The following is a 22,743-nucleotide window of genomic DNA, read 5'->3' on the forward strand; positions in this document are numbered from 1 at the left end:
CAACCCAATCAGATGGGCGGGGTACAAATTATTAATAATAATAATAATAATAATACAACAACCAGCAATAACAATTAAATCAAGCAAGCCAGCCCCTGGGTTGTAATCTAAACTGTCTCGTCTGCGCTGAAGGATCCCGAATCGGAGGTTCGGTCACAATTACTGCCATGTCCTGCTCCCCCCACAGCGCCACCATTTAAAACATTTAAATGTATTACAAGTTGTAGGGCAAAAGGTCGGACTAAACCGCTCCCTTCGCAAGATTGAAACGCGTCGCTCTTTGGCCGCAAAAAACCCCCAACGCGCATAAACGCACAACCCCACGCATGCTTCCGAAGAGGGTGGGTGGGTTTATTTTGACCCTCTAGCGCCACCGTAAAACAAACAAGCCGGGCTCTCTTAAGGTGGACGCGCCAAGTTCCGGAGCTTCATCGGCAAAAGCACCGAGCTTTTTGGGGGTTGTTGTTTTTTTTAGGCGCGGTGCAGGGGGACGACTTGGAGGGTGTGGGGAGAGAAGGAGGGGCCGGGGGTTGAGCGGCTACCCGTCTCCATAAGAAGATGCGGGAAGAGAAGTTTTTTCAAAAGTGGAGGGATTCCTTCCGCGCCACCTTAAACGATGCGCGGGTGCCGCTTCAATTCCGAGACAGAAGCAGGTCCCCGTGGCCTGGCCTGGGTGGGGCGGAGGAGGCGAAGGGAGCGGCGGCCCCCCCCTCAGGGAAAAGGAGGGTGTTGAGCGGCTTCTCTCCCCCCCCCAGTCTATTAACTACCCCCCCAAAAGGGGCTGGCGGGGGGGGGGAGGCAACGGCTCCCCTTCACGGGGCAGCGCAGCCTCTTCCGTACCTCAGGGATGGCCGTTTCGAGCGGGAGAAGCGTCGCCTCAGCTCTCTAACCACTGAGCGGCACCACCATGACATCTCCTCACGGCCGCCCCCGTCCGAAACAACAACCCCCCCCCCCGCCAACAAAGCGGCTCCGCGACCCCGGAGGTTTCCGGCCGCCTCACGAGCCTCTCCCCACCCCACACGCGACCCCCTCACGCCACCCGTGCCGGACTCCTGGAATGCGCGCGCCGAAAAGCGGCACGCGAGATAGACCGTTATCAGGCTGAGGAGAGCGGGGGTCGGTTTGGTGGGAAGAGCAGGAAGGAGCGGGCGGCGGTTATTCGCTCGCGCGCTTTCTCCTCGGGAACTAAGGCGGCGGTTGAGGCGGTTCCCGCCCTTTCTCCCCCTCATATACTCGGGGCGGTGGCGGCTCCCTCTCTCCCTCTTGTGTGAGGGCGCTTGTTTTGAAGGCCTCGGGTCGCTGCGGACCCGGGGAAGGAGGCGCCCGGAATGGAGCCTCCCGCGTTTCCCTTCCGCCTCCTCGGGTGTCCCGCTCGGCGGCGGCCGCGGCGGCTGCTCTTCTCTCCTCACTCGCTCCCTTCTGCCGACCCAGCAGTCAACCCCCCCTCTCTCTCCACCCCCCCACTCCACGCCGCCCCACCATTTCACACGCCTCTCCTCCCTCCAACCCGGCCCCCTTTCCCTCCGCGTTACTTCCCTCGCTCCTTCTTCTCTCCTCCCCACCATTCCCGCCTCTCCCTCCCCGCTCGCCCGTCCCTCCCCGCCCGGCGCCTTAAGTTTGCTCTTCTTCTGCCTCGCCCGTGTGCTTGCGCGAACCGCCGCGTGTCTCCCATTTATTATATATTTATTGGGCTTTAATTTCCTGCCAGGCGAGCCTCTCTCTCTCTCTGTCCTCCGCCTGCATGCATGCATGCAAAACGGCAGTGCTGGCGGCCGGAGCAGCAGCAGCAGCAGCAATCGCAATTTGCAACCCCCCCCCTCTTTTTTCTTTTTGCCAGGGCTCTATCCTGCCCCTAAGCTAACGTAGGGAGACTATTTTTAGGGAAGAGAGGAGGAGGAAGAAGAGGAGGAGGGGGAAAAAGAAAAGAAAAGTAGGAGGGGAAGCAGAAGAAGAAGAAGAAGGGAGGAAGCTGAGCTGTTATTTTGGATTCCAAGAGGAGGGAAGGAGGAAGCGAGGGAAGGAGGGAGGGGAAGGCATCGCCACCAGAACCACACCAACCCTAAAGTGGGGCGGGTGGGGGGGGGGAAACAAAAAAACAAACAAACCCCAAAGCGAGGAAGGACAACCCCAGAAAAGGACTCACTTTGCTTGATGACTCAACGCAACTAATAATCATTTGTCTCCTCTCTGGCGAATCCCTCGTGTTGTTGCTGTTGCTGCTGCTGCTGCTGCTCTCACTGCCTGGCGGAGGGAGAGATTGAAAGTGACACATCGGGCGCTGCTTGCCTGCTCGGCGGCCACCAGAGCACCGGCTCCTGCTGCCTCTTCTTCTCCTGCTCGTTCGGGATAGCATCTCTCCCTCTCCCCTCTTTAGAGGCAGCCTCTCCACCCCTTTTTTTCTCCCCCTCCCCTCTTTGATTTCTCTCCCCCCACCACCTTTTTTTTTTTTTTTTTTTTTTTTGCTGAAGGTGAGAGAAATTAGTGTTTTCCCTCCCTCTACTTCCTCGTCGATCCCAGGGCTCTCTCTCGCTTCTTCTTTCGCATTCACAACCACCTCGGGTGCCCTTTGGGGAAGAGCTCTTTCCTCCAAGCACCCAAAGCCCACTTTGGCGCAAGACGGCGAGGCATCCTGACCTGGGAGCGCAAGCCTCCCCCTCCCAAAACCATCGGGACTTGAGGTGGCGGTGGGTTGGGGGAGACGAAATAGACGAGGAGAGAATAATAACGTGCAGAGAGGAACCCAGAAAACTTTCCACCCTGGATTCTCTACTTTTGATCCATGGACAGAGCCCAACTCAGCCAAGTTACGGACAGACTATAAGCAGTAAGTACGCCAGGAAAGCTCTCCGATGTTCACGGCGGTGGTCCTGAAAGGTTTCTCTTAAGCAGCCAGATCGAAGCAAACAAAATAATTTACGGATGTCTCTCGCTGTGACGGAGGTGCTTTTGGCTGAAATGTTGCTATTCTATATTACGCTCCCATTTGTTTGTTTCTGCGTGACTCCGCAAACTGCTCTAGCCGTGGCTTTTCTCTCTCTTTTTTGGTTTTTGCTGCGCTACGTTGTGTAATCAAGCTTGAAAACTCAATCTGCTTGAGATAGCAGTTCGGCACAAAATATCGAACCGACCTGCCAATGCACATTCTAGCAAAGGGGAAATCCCGGAGGATGCAGGGATTTTTTCCCCCCTCCCTGCCGAGCAAATTTGTACTTTAATATTCCTTTGCCTAAGAATAAACAAAACAAAGCGGGAAAGAAGCGGCAAAGAATAGACTTAAGATATCGATTTCTAAGTGTGTTTAAAAGCAGAGAGGAAGATGCCTGGCACGCAGTATTTTTTAAAAAAATGCTTTTTAAAAATTAACTTTGGAAGTGGGGTTACATTTTTAAGTGTCCTTAGGTGCCAAAATAGGTCTGCCTGCCATTTCCTCCTGGTTCTCCCGGTACAGGACCCATTTTTAAATGTATTACTAGGTACCTAATTGAACCTCTTTACTGGTGCACACACCATCTGAAATGCATTAGTCTATTGAATACAGTGTACTGCATATTTGCTTCTAAATAGATTTGTTTGCCCAAGTCCCTTGCTTTTCTAAATTGCACTCGACCCCAAAGACGAAAACCGTAGCCTGTAAATAGCTTCGGTACTAGCAATAGCTTGGTTTATAAAGCTGAAGTTGAATGAATGATCAACTTCCGTGACCCTTCCTTGTTAGCTGCCGGCTCGCGAGCAGCAACGTCGGAAGCGCGTTTACAAGTCAGGTGCAAAAGCGAAGCCTTCTGGCTAAGGTCCTCCATGCTTATGCAGATCGTTTTAATTCTGCCTTGAAGTGCTCTTCCTTTTTTAATGTATATGTGATTAATTGATACATTCAGTTTGGATGCTTCTGAAGTGGTACTGCTCATTTCTTTTCTTCCTCTTCTCCTCTCTTTCTTTCTAGGTCCTTGCTCATTTTATTGTGATCTGCCTGTGGGAACATTGTCTCCAACTCAAAGTAGTATGGACCGGAGAAGTGAGAGTCCCTGTCTAAGGGATAGCCCAGACAGAGGGAGCGGCAGCCCTGATGTCAAAGGTCCTCCCCCTGTGAAGGTGGCCAGACTTGAACAGAATGGCAGCCCTATGGGAGCCCGAGGGAGGCCCAATGGCTCTGTCACCAAATCAGTGGGAGGTAACAAACCTAGTTGAACTAATGTATACATAACAGGCTGACGGCTGTGTTACAATGGCACAGGGTGTCAGGGTTCAGGTTGGTGAAGCTTGAGTGTCTCTTGGTGTAGGGTTACAGGAAGAAAGTCAGTGGCAGACTGCTAATGTCCCTCTTGCTTCTTTCATCAGTAACCAACAGCCTCATTATGGTTAAACAGGAAAGTGGTTTATACAGAAGGTGGCATATTTTGGGCATGTTGCCACTGTGTATGAGGTGTTAGCTGGTTATGTCACTGTTAGAGTTCTTAGCTTTTCCTGGAAAGCTTAAAGGTGTTCCATTCTCTGCCCCTGTGTTAGAAGGACATATAAAATGTTTTGGGGTTTTTTGTTTGGCTTTTGTTCTGGGTTGCTTTCTAAATCGTGGCTTTTTTGCACTGTTACTGTATTTGCATCATGGGACAAAGATATTAGTTCTTTAACTCAATTAAAAAGGATCTTAATTATATCCCTAGTATTTTACAGTTTAACTGGGAGCTAATTTAGAATATTTTATAACAGTTTTGGAATTGTAAAGTTAAGCTTATCTTGTATCTCAGAAAGCGGGTTGGGCTTTTTTTTTAGTCTTGTAATGGGGAAAATCTAGTCATTTTCGTTGCTAAGAATGCATGGAGAAAAAGAATTTATTCTTCAATATTTTATGAATGGCTTGTTTCTAAATAGGAGTACCAGTAAATTGCTGTACTATATACCTTATGAGTCTAGTTTATTTGCCGTACTGTTACTGTACCTATTACTAGTCTAGCTTATTTGAGATTTATGGAATCTAGTTGAGTAGCTTAATGATGTTCTAGGGTTGTGATCCCAACATGCTTACTTGGAAGAAAACTTTTCATAGCAATCAGTAGATAATAACTTTAAAGAATACTCTCCGAAACAAAATGGGATATTTTTTTCCTTTTATGGACAGTTGCTACAGTGATTTTTTAAATGCACTGATAGAGTTGTTGGACAGTGTGTATATCATTTTCTCTAGATACTCTTTCTTCCATGTTCTGTGGTGTGATTTCAGTGTCTCAAGTAGATGACTTAAAATCCCAAACACGCAGCTGCTTAAAGATCTTTAGTTCTGAATGTCATGATTTCTCACTTCTTTTACCTTATCTTTGGACCTAGATATAAGTGCAGGATCTAATATTTCTGCACAGTTTCTAAAGAAGAAAAAATACATACAAAACAGGTTGTTCTGCAAAATATGTAACATATTACATATGTCAAAAATCTTATTGCATAGGAAGAAATGCAAGAAAATACAGCATAATACCATTGCACTGCTTTTAACAAAACATTTCTTGCTCAGTGGGATTAGTAATTGCCAAAGATTGTTAAGAAGCTGTAGGTTGAGGTTATCTTCTTCCCTTAAGTTAGTTATCTGTATATTCTAAGATAATCTTGAGTAAAGACAGCTAATAGTGGATACAAGAGTTTAGACAATGCTTAGAGAGTTGGTGAATGAACCTTTTTCTCACTGTTGCTCTTATTGATTTGTTCTTAGAGGCAAAAAAAAAGAAAAGAAAAAGTGTTAAATTAAATATTACGCTAGAAAGAAAGTTTAAAAAGTAATAATGGAGTACTTGTGGATTTGCTGCTGACTAAATCTTTCTGTAAATATTTCGAGATATGCCCTGCAGTAGCTGGGGGCTATTTGAAGCATTATTGCTTTTTAAGAAAGGGTTTGCGGGTTTGCGTTAATGTCTTTTGGGTTTCTAATCTACACTGAGGTGTGTGTGGGAGGCTTATTTTTAAATTCTGGCCTATGTATGTTTCCAAATTGCTTCAGTGCTTTGCCACAAGAAGGTCACAACAGTTTGTGATATCAAACTGTTCAAACTGTAGCCGTTCAGTCAAGTGTGATGTTGGATAGAGGATTTTATTCAGTTTTACATGGAGACTTTCATTACTCAAGGCCAGCTCCTAAGGGGTTACCTTCATATGAACTGCTGATACATTTTTTTCTGTTAACTGCTTGTTTCATAAAGTTTCTTGTAGTCCTTGTACTTGTTGGCTAGTGTTCCATTTTTAAGTAAGAATGAAAAAATGTTTGATTTCTCAACTCAGCAATACATATTTTTTAAAGTACTTTTAAGTCCTACTATCTTGATAGGGCAATGTTTGTTTTAAATTGATCGTCATTTTATATTAAAACCTTTTAGGATAACTAGCTTAACTGTCTCATGAATGCCTTTTTGCTACATCCCTTTCTAAAACGACGACACTTTTCAGTACAAATCACAATGTGGCTTTAAAAGCTGTATTGCAATGGTATGAAAGTTGTACCTTTACTGTAATTGTAACACTCAAATATGATTTTTATAGAGGTGAAAATAGTTATACCAGCAAGGAATACTAAGGCCATATGTAAAAATCTCTGGCCTATGAAAGTTAGTTAACAAGATACTATCTAGTTACGTTAATATTCAACATGTAGTATAGTTAAAAGAATTTCCAAGATTTTTCATGTATGGTGGGTTTGATATTTAATGAAAAGCTGAGGAAAGTTCCTGAATTTCACATCAGTTGCTTTAAAAATAGCATGACTATAGAACCCTACTTCTCTTGTTTCTCTTTGGGGGTGAAAGTAGATAATACATGGATTATCACTATGTTCTATTTGATTAAATAATGAGTTAACAGATCTGAAGACACGGCCAAGTGATGAACTTATATTGGTAGACTTACTATTTTTAGAATTCCTTATTCTTTATAATGATATCTCTAAGTAAAGGCAAAAACTCGCAAGGATATGCAATTGTACTTCACTGTTTTTTTGGGAGGGGAAGGCATGGTAAAATAGATTTTACGGGAAGTTGTTCTGTAACTAGTGGCATAATAGCTGTTCTAGAGTGAAACATTTTTTGACATTGGGAAGAGAGATAAAAGTCTTGAAAAATCCTAAACAAATGTTAAGCAGGGTGTGGTAGAAGTAAGTTTCCCTGGGGACTTAAAAACCTTTTACTATTTACAGTGTTAATTTTAGTTGAAGTAGTCAGGGTTAACTTTTTTTGCCTTAGGTATTCTAGCACTTCCTGCAGTTACCTAAGTAGTCTGTTTTAAACATCTATGTAATAAAACAGAAGTGCTGTGATACTCATGATTGGCAGTTTTTATAGTGAGACTGTGGGAGAAAAAGGCGAATATCTCTTTAAAACACATATGACGCCTGGGAGAGAGGTTAAAGCAAGCAAGAGCTCTGTGGTGTTGACAGCTTTATATCCCTGCTGGGTAACATTCACTTACTAGAATTGGCGTCCCCTCTCAGTTAGTAATTCGCTCCATAAGGATTTTGAAAAAGGATGATTAATGGCCAGGAAACTCAGATTTGTAAAAATCCTGATTAAAATGTATCTGTGTTCACGATTCTTCAATTCTCATGTGCATTTACATTTTATTAGTCTTTAAGAGATGGAAAATCAGTCTGAAGAACTCAAGTAAAAACTGTGCTTAATAATTAAGGCTATGATCCTAATTTTGCAGATTTAGAAGTGTTAAAATCAGTGGGGGTTACTTTAAACAAATCTTCTATTTTGTCCTTTGGTGAAATAAACTGAAATATAGAATCCACTAGCGCCACATGCTAAAATCTAGTATAATAGTAGGATATTTCACCTATACCAATTGATTCCTATAGTTGTGGTAGAAGCTTGAAGTGCATCTTTTTTACGATGTTAATACTGATTCAAAAACTATTAGAAATTTACCTAAATAGATGTTGAGGGGCGGCGGCGTGTTTAACAAAGTTATATTTTAATATTTTATTGGAAGACCAACCTTTTGTGCTATTTCTCAATGGGCTATATAAAATAAATGATAACCTATACAGTTTAAATGTTAAGAGAAATACGCATATTTTGATACAGCTGTTTTGATTATAAAATATTCAGTTTCTGTCTTTTTGGAAGTTAAATATAGGTACACTTCTTAATCTGGTTCAGTGTTTATCAGATAAATGATAATTATGTTTTAAAAAGCTAGCAGAATAATTTATAGCTAGGCCTTAATTGGTGTTAACTCAGAATAAAAGGCCCATTGCATTCAGTGGGAGTTACTTCAAGAGAAGTTCGAACATGGTTGCAGTGTTAGATACCAAACATAAAGCCCAGTCTTATGAATATTTCTTTAAGTGTCATTGAATTCAGTGTTTCTTACATCCAAGTAGAATTACAGCCTTTGTTTTCAGGCCTAGCGTACTACTGTTGACAGCAGTAGCATATAAGTAATTACTACTACTAGTAGAACCAGGTGTAGGAGTATGTTGTGACCCTTTATTACTGTTGACAAATCTAATGATGGGAAATCAAGGTTAATGTTTGAAGCATTCAGATAGGACACATTGATCAGAGCATTGATATAAGTTGTCATCTGAATATTGTGTGTGACAACTGTTAATGTGATTTACTGGTAGAGAATAATACTTTGCATTTCATTACTGTTCCTTCTATTCATTGTAACTGTGTGCGAGGTATATTGCATTTCCTTGTATTTGTAAAGGTTGAATATACCTTGATAACGAAAGCTAGTTCAAATGACAAAGACAGGTTTTCTCTTGCACAAATTTGGATTACACAAATTTTATATAATATAACATGTTGGATAATACACATCTTTTTTAAAAAAATAGTGCATGTTAACATTTTTAAAAGTATTGATTTATATATATATATACATGCTACAAAGCTAAACCCTCTAAAGTAAAATTTGAGGAACAGTATTGCTCTTTAGATAGTATAATGAGTTTTATACTTTTTTACATCCGTCTTTGTCTTTTAAACATGAACATTGCATACACTTGGAGTCACCTAGTATGCCATCTCCTTTCTCCCAGGGAGAGAATAGTCTTCTGTGATTTATGTATTAACAGCAAATCTGTAGTTGATTTGGTTTCAAAATATTTGCAGCTCAGCATCCACAAAAATATAAAATATCATCCAATGAGGAGTCATCTAGGATCATTTTGGAACATTTTACTTGAAATGTTCTTCATAAAGTTGTAACCATAAGAGATTTGAAACATCAGTATTAGCTCTAAGACTTTTATGCATGTTTGTTTATACTTTGGAAAAATTGGATCAGATGCTTACTTGGAAGTAAATCCCAGTGATTTCAATAGAATGCATGACTGTTAATGTTTTGAGAAACACAGTCATGTTTTGGATTTAGGTGCAGAGTAAATTGTCTAGTCAGGCTTTACATTGCCTGTCTATCTGCATGTGCATTAAATTTACTTGGTTAAAAGTGTAGCTGAGTTTATTGGGAGAAGCATGCTTAGGATCAAGACCATTATAATATTTTTCCAAACTTCTCTGTTGATCAGGGCCCATTAGCTCCTTTATTTCTGTTAATGTAACATTAATATAGACCATATTTCCCTAGAAAGTGAGCAGATCTGTAGGCTTTTTTTTTGTATGGATAGCTGTTAGACAAGGAGTAGAGTCCAAGTCTACTTATTTGAAATAACAAAACAGTATGATTCATTTCCAATTAAATGTGTTTTGGACGAGCCAATATTCTTATGTTTTGTACATGCATTCTGATGCTAACATCTATTTATTAGAAACCAAGTTTAAATGATTTATTACTACATAGCACTGGGGCTCTAGTGTCAGCAGAAGTACATGGAGTAGACTAACTCTGTGTCTTCCAGTCTTGTACTAAATGTTGATATATGATAGGTTTTTTTTTTTAAATAAATCTATTAGTAGCTTAGCTGCTGAAAAGTGGTTATGGTCAATGTAGCCTATCTGTGTATGCAATAAAGTATACAAAATGTAACATTTTCTCCAATGCACATTAACTGGAAATAGTGGAATGCATTGTATCACCTGTGCAAGAAATGTATTTCAGTAACGCTTTATAAATCTTGATGTTAATTTTTTACACTGAAACTGTGCACTTAGAAGTTGGAGAAAAAAAGTGGCGCTTTGTAAAAGGTATACTGTATACTATTTTGACAGACTTATATGCTGTAGGACTTCAGAGCTGGGCAAAGCGCGACAGTTAATGACAATATAATGCAGAATGTATGCTGATATAATTCTCAGCTAATTTATTGTTACCAAAGCAAGCCACAGAAAAAACCCCTGACGGTAGTCTAGTAAGCATGAAAGTGCAACAATGAAACAATGCATCATCATTATTGTTAATGAAATTCATTTTCTCTTTGGGAATAACTGAAAATTATGTGGAATAAGTGAAAATCAGGAAAGCATTAGGCCATTATAACCCAAGACATTAAGCAGACTAATCTAGTTCCATATCATATAACGTTGGGTAACTTATACGGGTTGTTTACTGGGTTCTTTTCAGTAACGGTCAACAGCATTTTAAGATTAAAATACCATCTTTTAGGGTACTAGGGCTCAGCTCCTGCCTGTCTAATGGTGCTTTACAATCCAAGATAGTGCTCAGCTGACACAATGTGTGTATGTGACAGCACCCTCTGAAAGAGAAAGTGCTCATTTGGCAACACAGAATATTAACTTTGAACTATAGTGTGTGCTTAGCTGCCCCCCCAATAAATGATGAATCAATCCTATGTTAATTGATTCCTACTGTATAAACTCCTCAGAAACAGATGCACTTTCATATGAAGACATTCTATAAGTGAAACTGTTTTAAGAGCTAAAGCCACAACTGACAAACATTTGAGAAACTGAAGATTTCAGAGAAATGTACTTAATTATCTCTCCCATGCTGCATTTTCTCACCATATTTAAGCTGAGCATTCATCAGGGAGTACTAAGCATTGATCTTGTGTTTGTGAAGAATAAGTTTCAGTTAATTTGGAGTGCAGAAGAAAAGGATCAGCAATGTGCAAGGCTTTCTCTATTATCGTATCTTTTTAAAGATTAGCACTAATATTTTCTTTTAGGGCCTTCATTATGTCCATTGTATTAACAATTTCAATTCTAAAATTAGTATAGTTATGTCAATTTTACAACAGTATTGGGGAAATAAGTTCAGTAGGCTTTCTATTCTCTAAACTTACTTTGATTGCTTTGAACATATTATCTCTGATTGTTCATAGCAATGCATGAGTTGTCCAACGAATTGATTCCCCAAGTGATATAATATTTATTTTGTACCAAATAATTCCCCCCTCTATAACTTTTAATTTTTAAAAGTGTTTGATGCAAAAATATTTAAGATTAAATTTTTTGCTAATGAGACAAGTAGAGGATATTTCTAGAGGTGCTCTGCTCTTTGGGGATTTAACACAACTGTCTTACAGTAATGTCAATAATTTAACAAAAATCTGTGCAGTCTTAGACACAAAGCCTTAGAATTTAAGGACTGTTTTACATGTAATGGGCTATGGAAATGAATGAGTTTACCACATGTTTTAGTGAGTAAAATGTAAAGTGCAAGACAGCTTTGTGTGTGTGTGTGTGTGTGTGTGTGTGTGTGTACACACATGTGCATGTTCTGTGCAGAGCTACAATTAGCATTGTGTGTTAGTGGTAGTGAAACTAATGCAGGCATTTTTCAAGTTATGGCATTCACTGGAAAAATGCAGTAAACTGGTTTGTGTACTGCTGTGAGATGCAAACCATTTATTGGTTGATGTTTGATGCAGTTAGAATTGTTTACATGTCTCAATAAATAATAATAATAATAATAATATAATAATAATTAATAATACTGTGGCCATCTGGCTGGGTTTCCCCAGCCACTCTGGGCGGCTTCCAACAGAATATTAAAATACAATAGTCTATTAAACATTAAAAGCTCCCTAAACAGGGCTGCCTTCAGATGTCTTCTAAAAGTCTGGTAGTTTGTTTTTCTCTTTGACATCTGGTGGGAGGGCGTTCCACAGGGCGAGTGCCACAACCGAGAAGGCCCTCTGCCTGGTTCCCTGTAACTTGGCTTCTCGCAGCATGGGAACCGCCAGAAGGCCCTCGGCGCTGGACCTCAGTGTCCGGGCAGAACGATGGGGGTGGAGACGCTCCTTCAGGTATACTGGACCGAGGCTGTTTAGGGCTTTAAAAAATATTATTATTAAAAAATGAATTGGACCATTTCCCCAAGTGTTAGATTGTTAAAGATTGCTGTGCTGTTAGAAATTAATAATTCTATGTGTGTTCAGTAGGACTAGAAATATACTTGCTATCATATGACTTGCTTCTTTGCAGTTTATGAGCAGTAATTCATGCCTTTCAGTAGTTATTACTGAAACTATGGTCAAATGTTCCTATGTTGTATCTAGAGATAGCAGGATTATGCATACTGTAATATAATCTTTGCATCGGTGCAAAATAGAATTTCAGTTAAAGATGAAACATACAAAAGGAGTCTTACGGTGTCTTACGGTGGTATCCAATAATGCACTTCCGTTAGTACAGTAATTCATGCAACACAACTTCCCTTCCCTCTCCACTTCACATGTACCCTTCCCAAATTTGGTACAAATTTAGGGAGTGCACACAGCAGGGGAGTTTTGTTGCATAGACGAAAGTCAATTTGCTAACAGAAGCACGTTGCTGCATTCTACTCCTTAAATAATGGCTGGTTGACACAATACATCACCCCCAATGATTCCAGATGGATATGGAAGGCATTCATTTTTCCAGCAGTTTTTCTAACTGGTCTACTGCCCTGTTCCCATATTAGCCTGGTTTGCATATAATGCTAAACCATGGTTTAGAGTTATATCCATAAGCAGGAAGGAACCTTGCTCTTGCATAGTTCCTTGCTTCCTGCCTCCTGTTCAACTGCAAGAAGAACTTAACAGGTATTTAGTTCCAACTTTCAGTTTATCCTGACTTGTGTCATATGTACCAGAGATTGTGGTTTAAAACAAACTCTAGTTAGTTAAACAAGCCAGCTTCAAACCTCATAGTTCCAAGTTGGTTTGTTTTGATGCTGACCAGAATTTGTTTTAAACCATGAACGTTGGTTCCTTTGATATGACAAGCTAGGATTAGTGGAAAGTGAAACTAAACTCTGTTAAAGTTTTCTCCCAACCTCAAGGGAGAAAGAAGGAAGAAAGCATTTGAGCCCGAGACTTTCCTCAGGTTCCTTCCTGATTGTGCATGTGGTGCCAAGCTGTGGTCATCATGTTGATCCATGTGAATGTGCACCCATGGGCAGTCTGTGTACATGGAGAAGAAATGTATTCTGCATAGTAAAATTGGAGATGTATGCAGACTTGAAAAGCAACTTGAATCCTAGGAAATATGTTTAAGATCATAACCTAAAATCATATAGGTGGAAGTTAGTTCCATTTAAAACAATGGAAATAGGTTCCCACATCACATTTTTAAAGATACAAGGTGTCATTGTTAACTGGCAGATATTTACTTGTTACATGACACTGTTTCTTTGGTAAACAAAGAAACTTGTCTTCAATAACTTGATTTGCAGTTTTTCTTAAGATGTAATAGTGTTGGGCCTAGAAGTTACTTAAGTTTATCTCTAAGATACGTGGTTTAGGCTACAAACCTATTCACATTTACGTAGGTGTAAGACACATTGAAATTAGTGTGGCATTAGTTCTGAGTTTATGTGGGTAGGATTGCACTGTTAGTTGGACTAATATGAGACAACATAATAATAGTATTGTGAGAAAATTTTCTTTTTTGTTTAGCGTATTTATTTGTCAGTAGGTTTCTGGGTTTTTATTTCATTCCATGTAAAGGTGTTTAGGATTATGTTTAGGATCTTCCTTTTAAAAGATAAATATTGCTGATGCAGTCATATTACAAATGAAGCATGCCCTTTGAATAACCTATATTTTAAAATGGAAAATAAAATCATATTTTTATGTGATGTGCCTTTCCATTATTTATATGTTACAACTGAATATGCATATCTCTTAGATTTGCTATTTTGTATTTTATTGGCTATTAAGGAATAAAAATCTCACTTATGAGTTATGCATTACTTTGCAGTAAAAGGTGCCTTTCATAATGTCTTTTCCCAACTTACAAATAACTTTTTTGCCATAATACTCACATGCTAGCAGAGCAACATGATAGATGTCTCCTTAAGTGTCGTAGTAAAAGAAAATGACTTGAATTTTGAGGCTGTGGATAGTTTATGTTGTTTTGGACCAATTTCCCAAGCAGTGATCGAAAACAGATTACAATAACAATTATACAGTCAGAAGATGCAATATCCATTTCTGTTTTAATTGGGTGAAAGAATAATAAAAACATCATTAAGAAAAATGAGATGGACCTGTCACATAGTCTACCAATTTTTAGACTTTGAGAAAATACAGAGTAACTGAACTGGTGTTTAGTTTACTTCATCTTGTTAGCTAAAATCTGTATTTATGGTGGAAAATATGCGACTTGCGCTCACAGACATGGACAAGTTTTTAGTAACTGCTGTTATTAAGATTTTAAAGTAGAGGTGAAATAATTGGGCTTATGCCTTTTAAATTCAGTGAGAGGAAGCACTTCCTGTTGCCAGTTTAATTCCCTCTCCCCTTTGTTCATTACAACTTGATTCGTTTGTCATCTGCCAGCTTTATGAAATGGAAGGAATATCTGAGTAGTGGAGACAGTGAAGTTTTCTTCCCCAAATGTGTCTTGGATCCTAACTTTTGTTCCATGAATGGAAAATAATTCACATTCATGGAACAGGGCTATTCTGCCTTACCCATCCCTCCGAAGACCCCAGGTCCCTGAAAATATGCTCCTGGTTGTTGGATGGTACAGGATTTGGTGCAGCAAGCTACAGATGGATGGAGAGTTCATAAAAACTTATCCTTATTACACAAACAGAGGAGCAACTAGGATGTAAACCATTGTACACTTTTCTCAGCTCTTTGTCCTAATTCATGCAGCTACTTTTTGTGCTCCATCTCCCCACCCCACCACTGCAACCTTTCTGTCCATGGATGTACAGTGTGAAAGCTGTTGTCTGAGTGGCGTCAGTTCCCAGTTTAATGGCCTCAGTTCCCAGTTTAGTATGCTATTGCAAACTGTTGAAGTACTGAAGCTGGGCCTGCCTGTCGTGTAGTATTCAGCTGACCTCTTCACCAGTGACTACCTGCATTTTTCCTCTGTGGGGATAGACGAAAAGCTCTCAGAGTGGTGACTATAAACAAGTCCTGCATCTAGATCAACTGAATTAATAATTAGAGATAAAGTAAGGTCCCTGGCAAACTGTAAGCTTTGTTATGAAGTTATTTGCAAACTTCCCAGTACAGTGGGTGTGCTTGCTTATTTCAGAGCTTTCCAAATTTTTCATGTTGGTGAAACATTTATTAGACGTGCATCATTTCATAACATAGTAATTCAGTTTTACTAGCAAACCAGAGGTTAGACTAACCCTTTTCCAGCTCCAGAAGGAGCAAGGGGAGCGTTCGCGCAACACACCTACACACTGCAGCCGACAGACAAACGTGTCTCGACAGACAGTTTGGAAAACTTTGGCTTATTTGTTTGTTGAACTCTGTAAGCCCTTAGAACTGACATGATCCTCCCCAGTCTCTTAAAAATAGTATTTGCCAAACTGTACATCAGAAAATCATAATACGTGCAATATTCAGTTATGATACAATAATTTACCAATATCATACAGCGTAACAAAAGTGTTGTGGTGGAAATAAATGGTGATTATTTCTGATAAAATAGGAAAAATGAAAGATATTAGAGCTACCTTATTACTAACAGATTCTATTAATATCACATAAGGATGTAGTGCATCTTGTACTTTATTGTACTTCATTATTCTAATACAAAATAAAAAGGCTCAGTTTCTCTATAAATGTACAACTTGCTGCCTGCTTTCTCTGACTTTTGCTGTGTTTTCGTTTGGACATGCATACTGTATCCCAAATTCTTATAAACTATTAATCAATATCAGATCAATAGTGTTTGCTTTTCTCCTAAGAGATTGCCATACATGTTGCTTTTGAGAGATGAGTCTTTTATATTCCAATACTATCCCTTTTGAAATTACAAGAGGATCATTTGTAATGTTATATCCAGTAGTATTTTGGATTTCTTTTATTGCCAAATTTCAATGTATTAGTCTAGGGGTATGTCCGAAAATGTAAAAAATTGCCCTCAAAGCCCTAGAGTGTCAACATTTATCACTGACATTTGGGGATATTGTGCTTAATTGTGTTGGTGTAAATGCTAACTAAATAATAATGTGTGGAAATTCCCCTGAAAGTTTATAAGCATTTTCCCAGATCCATTTTCAGATTTCCTGTTGCATTTCTTTTGCAAGATCCATTTTGTTTGATCTGAATTTATTGTTGGTTCCAAATTAGCTTGAATTTTATCCATACAACCTAATGCATTGTTTGATTGCCCAGAATTATTATTTCAAGCTCCTTGCAGTCTCACAATGAACCATATATTACTAGTGATTGCGTAATTATGTATTTGACTTGGGAGATATTGAAAGGTGAGGTATATGCTGATTTCTTCCTGAATTGACTTTTAAGTGTTCCTGCCGCTTAGAAAAATGGTGCCATGAGAGGGCAAGAAAGGAAGAAAGGAGCCTTCCCATTTGGATGTTTAGACTGCAGAATATACGGTGGCTCAGAATATGATTTAGTGTAGTGTTCCTTGGTTCCTAAACTGGCAGAGTATAGAACCATATTTTACTTGTGATGTAAAATGAGGCCTTTCAGACTACCAATTTCCTTGTACAGTAATCCAAGATCTTTATAGCACAGTTCAGGTGGAGACTAGGCAGAAATAAAAGCAGGTTGTATAGTAGGAAGGTGATCTCATGGAACATTTATCCTTACATTTCAGGCTAGCAGCTTCCGGAGTCTAGAAACAGAATTGTTAGTCTATTGTGCAGATGATTCAAATCATAATGGCAGTACTTTGTGAGCAAACTAGTCACAGTAAATTTGAGGATATTTCTACAAGCAACAGCATTATGCACACATCAGCAAATTGATTTTCTTAATATTCATGTACATATCCTAGTTTGCAATATGTATGTTGCTGTTCCTTCAGCTTGCATAGAACTGAAAGGTAATAATACTTCAAATTCTTTGATGAAAAGTTAACTAATAAACCTTTGTTTGCAAATTCAAGGACTCTCAAAAGTTAAATGAACATGGTGTGAAATGAATATTATTAACATCTGTTATTGCAAGACCATTCTACCTATAGGGAAAATAGGGTAATAGTCTTGGAAATTGATTACAGTATAGTAGCTGCCATATAATATCTGGCTTTTTTTTTTTTGCATTTTGGGTAAGTAGACATAGAATATAGTGAATGATAGGCAAATACAGAGATGTATGTTTGAAGTAAAAAGTTTTTTAAATATTAATTCTTCAGGATACCATCAACATGCAGGGCTAAGACCCACCTTGTTAAAGTATACAAGAGTGCCCCTGAATGAGGATTTATTTTTTATATGCATCGGACTTGATAAACTTCTGTGCACCTGGAGGCTTCCTCCCTTCTTTTTCTGTTCTTGATGCCTTCCCATGTTTCCCCTTTTCTCTATTAGGTAAATATAACCTAGTTTACATATGTATAACTGAATTGTGCCAAGGCAGCCATAAGCTTGGGAGCAATAGTGAAAGGAGAGCAAGAAGAAATAAAGAATTATTTTCCAACCTAGGGCCAGACCCTGGTAGCCATGCAGTTTGGAGGGCTTAGAAGCAACTCAAGGGACAAAGCAAAATAATTAGTATTTGGAATATATTAATAGGGTTGGTTTATATGTAATAACAAAACCGCTTTGAGATTTTTTATTTAAAATATAAAGCGGTATAGAAATGAAATGGGGGGGGGAAATCGTAGTATGGCATTAAGTGATCAAGCTCTATGCTTGTGTGCTTCTTTGTTCCCTTGGATAGGTTGCCCAACTTTGAATGTAATGGCAGACTCTGGTTTGACACTAAATTGGAACCAAGGGAGAAAATTGGAGTATGTAAAGAGAGAAGGAGACACATGTGCTAAGGCCAATGATGTGGGTTTTCTGGGAATTTTTGGATAGAGCAAAATCCCAGAAAACCTTTCTTTTCAAATTAATATAATTAATGTAATTTGCACCATAAGTTTTTTAGTTTGCATCAGAATTTTTTCTGATGCCCTAGAGCATGAACTAATTTAGCATGTTTATTTTACTTGTATTCAGTAAACAAAGCTAAAAACTTTGAAACGGCCAAGCTTTATTTGAAGTTGGCACCCATTGATTGTTACTAATGAATTTATAAAACAGAATAAAGCACTGGATAGTTGCCATATGTCCTCTTTTTTCTGGACACCTCTTTTTCAGGATTAAAATTTCTGTCCGGGAGGATTTTTAAAATTTGGCAGAATGTCCAGGTTTTTTTATTTGGGTTTTTTGTTTGTTTACAATACCCCAATAATTTGTTAAAATAGAAACAAATTTAAAAGCCCCATGCATCGTGCTCCCACCCCTTGTTTTTCATGAATGGAACGGGAGAACTCTGCAGCATGTCTGCACCTTCTTCCCAGGTCCTATGAGGAACAGCGGCTGTAGGCCAGTGTTGTGGTCACATGGGCGTTTGTAATTGCGGCACCCACGGCTCTACTCTGGCAGGCTCGTTAAAGTTAAGAACATTGCTACTAATAATATACCACAGTTTCTATAGCCTACATATAGTAGGGGTATTTAAAATGAGAGTCATCATAGCAATCCGTTGTTAAACGTAGAAGTCTGTAAATATGTTCTCCTTTTTCAAAGTATAGCAACCCTAGCACCGGAAAATCTTCCACTCCACATTTCTGTCTATAGCCTAATGATCAAGCTCTGTAGCCATCAAGCTATGACTGTACCAACATGCTCCAAATCATGCTTTATTGTTGCATTTAAAATGGCCTACAGTGCTCTAAATTAAGAGTGCTTCCCTTCATCACTTCACTTACATTTCCTTCTCATGAGCTATATGCCTTCATTAGGTTCTGTTTTACTTCTGGGTGCTATGTCATCATTGGTCAAATACAATCAAGTATTTAAAGCAGGAGTGTTTTTAGAAGTCCTTAATTGTTTTTAAATATGTTTTTATTTTATTTTTACTTGTACTGTTTTACCACCATGTTTTCCCATTGTGTGCTCTTTTGGGAAGAAAGACAGGATAGAAGTTTAATAAAAATAAAATAAAATACCCTTAGTTTTGGAGCCTGAACAAGCCCCCTCAGCTAAATTTTCTGCCTCCCATCCCAATTTTGGTGGCAGTGAGAAAAAGTTATTTTTAAAAGTAGACATAGTGGTAGGGTGTGCTAATCTCAGGGCCCTAATGCAGTTGTAAATCTCTCCCTCCCTCAGATTGATTGAGTAAATTGCCCCCTCAGCTGATTTGCACAGGATTGTGTCCCTGTGTGTATGTTTACCTGCGTGTGTGTTTGTGTGTGACCATACCCACCCCTTGCATGTGGCACCCAGAGGGTTGGTCAGAGACTAATGTTGTTCTTAGACTAAAAAAGATTAGCTACCCCTGATTGAAATCACCATTTAAAAATAATTATTACAAAGGATATGAGTTGCAAAACCAAATAAAGTTGATTGTTTTGGAACAATGAAATCAAATTTCTGTACTTTTGTAATCAACCATTATTTACATTTTTTGTAGCAAATAGATCTTGGTTTTTATTAGAATGGTAGGAGATACTTAAACAGCTGCAATTTTATTTCAACTGAAATTCAGCTAACAAAGCACACAACATCCATAAAAGGCTTCAGTTTTTAAATGTGATAGTGTCTTAAGGCATAGAGCAGAGGGTGCCTGCTGCTAAACAAAGTGTGTATACATATTCCTGTGGGTGTGGAAAGCAAGGGGCCCTTAATCTTGCCTTTGTTGAGGTCATATCATGTTAAAAATAAATAATTAGGCACCAATGATATGAGAGCATTGTGACCTCATGGATTATTTACACAAGATAAAATACCACCAAACTACAGTACATCATGAGCAACACTCTTGGACTTGGGTTAGGAGGCCCCCATAGAAGACAAGGATGAAAAGAATGTGTGTGGGGTGTTGTGAGTGAATTGTGGGACATTTCAGTTGCTTGGAAGGAGGAGCAGGGATGCTAGCTATCGCTCTTGAGCTTCCTGCGAAGTTGAGAGGGCTTTGATCAGTGGAGTGGGGAGGCTGTTGCAGTCCTGCTGCCTGGAACCAGGTGCCACCTTTGCAGATGGGAGCAGACCCACCCACCCTGGTGGAGTGCGCACTTGAAAACTCAACATTCCCACAAGGCAAGAGAGCCTGCGAACATGTCATAAGGTAAAGGTAAAGGGACCCCTGACCATTAGGTCCAGTCGTGACCGACTCTGGGGTTGCGCGCTCATCTCGCTCTATAGGCCGAGGGAGCCGGCGTTTGTCCGCAGACAGCTTCCGGGTCAGGTGGCCAGCATGACTAAGCTGCTTCTGGCGAACCAGAGCAGCACATGGAAATGCCGTTTACGTTCCCGCCGGAGCGGTACCTATTTATCTACTTGCACTTTGACGTGCTTTCGAACTGCTAGGTTGGCAGGAGCAGGGACCGAACAACGGGAGCTCACCCCGTCGCGGGGATTTGAACCGCCGACCTTCTGATCGGCAAGTCCTAGTCTCTGTGGTTTAACCCACAGCGCCACACGTGTCATACCTTGTCTTTAAAAGCTTGGCAGGAGGGATGGAGAAACTTGGTGGGCCATCTTTGTCATTTCCCTGCATTTTTGAACTTTCTGCCTTCCTCCTGAGTGCACTGTGTCTGCTGCTGATCTTGTGCCATCACTTGCCTGAATAAAGATCTATTTGTTTTGATCTTTCAGGTAAAACACCTGTGTCTGGATTTGTTGGGTGGGAGCCAGGACGTAGTATTTGCCTGGGCAGTTTGGTAGTTCAGTCCCCCAGATTGTCCACTTGTTGTTGGACTACAGCTCCTATCCTCCCTGACCATTGGCCATGCTGGCTGGAGATGATGGGAATTTTAGTCCAGCAATACCTGTAGTGCCAAAGGTTTTTCCAACCCTGCAATATACTATATTGTATAGTAGAAAAATCCGCTAATAATAATAATTCACTAAACTTGCCTTTTAAAATCAACAGGGTTTTCTAGTCTCTTAAGATGTGAATACAGTAGTTTCTTCACTTTTCTTCCTTTTGGAAAAAGATTTTACTGTAAACTTACATATGATGACATCCTAATATTTCAGTACAAGGTCTATTTGTAGTTTCACTTTTAAGACATTGTAACGTGACCATTAAAATTAATTGTGGGTGGAATCTGGCATAGAAATTGGCATTTAAAAATTATAGCTGTGCAGGGAATTCTCTTTAATTCTCTCACCCTGAACCATTTTTTAAAATGCCACAGGCATCAAAAGCACTAGTATGTATTAAATAGGTGGTTTTATAAAAACATCTAAGGTACTAGTTCTAAAATGGCGTCACTCTTTTGAAGTGAAATATTAGTATATTTTCCATTAGTTCATGTTATTATATATAGTAGTGTGGGATATTTGTAAAACAACAAATGAAATGGCTAAGTTGTATTAAGAAATAACTAAGTTATGTTATGTTTTGTTTTTTAATATGCATTTTTTCAGAGCCATAGCCTGCCTTTAACATAAATGGAAAAGTTGGGTTTGACAGGGTTTCTTTTTTTCTCCTGGTAAGGAATTACATCTTCAGAGGAAAATAAAGATAGTAGCAATATGTATGCTATCTTTTCTTTAAAATGATGTATTTTATCCAAAGTTGTAGCTCAGCTGATTGTAAGGCTTCTGTTAGCAGATTGGGGTGGCATGCAATTTTTAGCAATTTCCTCTGCCCCCAGATTTTGTTTTGGAGCATCTTGCAACCTTCTGGAGTTGGTGAGGGAAGTATGGAGGGCTGTAGGTGGGAGATGTATTGCTGAATATTGCTTCCATCTCTGTTCCGCTGATGGAAGTCATACTATCAACTGAGTGGAACTATTGGATATACAGTATTTCTCTCTCTCTCTCTCCCCCCCCCCCTCTGTGTGTGTGTGTGTGTGAGAGAGAGAGAGAGAGAGAGAGAGAGAGAGAAAGAGAGAGAGAGGATGGGTGAGGGGAAGGAAAGGAGTGAGCTAGTACTGTAACAAGATTTGTTGCACTAGTCATGTGGAAAAAATCATGAGTGTGTGTTTTCTCAGATACTGAAGTATGTGTCGGACAGTACAGTACAGTATCTTAAAGAGCAGCAACTTTTCAGTTTGTGAACCATTTGTCTATGCGCTTGCTTTTTAAAAAGAGCTATGGCTTGTCTGTGAGGTTGATTAGCTTGAAACAGCTGAACATTGCTGTTGCTTTTGATCAGGGATGAAATAATTAGGAAAACTGAGACTATCATTTACAGTGTTCTCACTTTCTTACTATGCAGTGCTATGCATGACTGTCTACTTGTGGTGGACAATGCAACTGTGATCATGAGGCAATAACTCTTCTCCATTTGGCTCTTACAGGTTCTTTGCTTTTATCTTTGTGGTAGAAAATATATGAATCTTAATAATAATAGAAGATAAGAGTTAATCATTTTACACTGAATTTTCTTTTTATCCTAGGAAATAGTGTTTTTTCACTAACAAGTGCCATTAAATGAGCTTTACTCCCAGGTTTATAGGACTGCAATATCAG

At 39.5% G+C, this 22,743-nt stretch overlaps 1 protein-coding gene across 2 annotated transcripts in view; it reads left to right on the forward strand.

The window, feature by feature from the left end:
* The first annotated feature begins 1,232 nt into the window (after positions 1 to 1,232).
* The window catches only part of SATB2 (SATB homeobox 2), a 122,640-nt gene continuing 101,129 nt past the window's right edge, over positions 1,233 to 22,743 (forward strand). The window contains exons 1-2 of one of the 2 annotated variants that reach the window (XM_083408818.1): positions 1,233 to 2,827; positions 3,944 to 4,171. In XM_083408818.1, the coding sequence (XP_083264944.1) occupies positions 4,003 to 4,171 (169 nt within the window). In that variant the 5' untranslated portion in view covers positions 1,233 to 2,827; positions 3,944 to 4,002. The remainder of the gene's footprint in view (positions 2,828 to 3,943; positions 4,172 to 22,743) is intronic. The other variant, XM_083408819.1, reaches the window with a different exon arrangement.

The sequence above is a fragment of the Podarcis tiliguerta genome (genome assembly GCF_965153285.1).
Source record: "Podarcis tiliguerta genome assembly, chromosome: 1".
In the NCBI taxonomy this organism is placed as follows: Eukaryota; Metazoa; Chordata; class Lepidosauria; order Squamata; family Lacertidae; genus Podarcis; species Podarcis tiliguerta.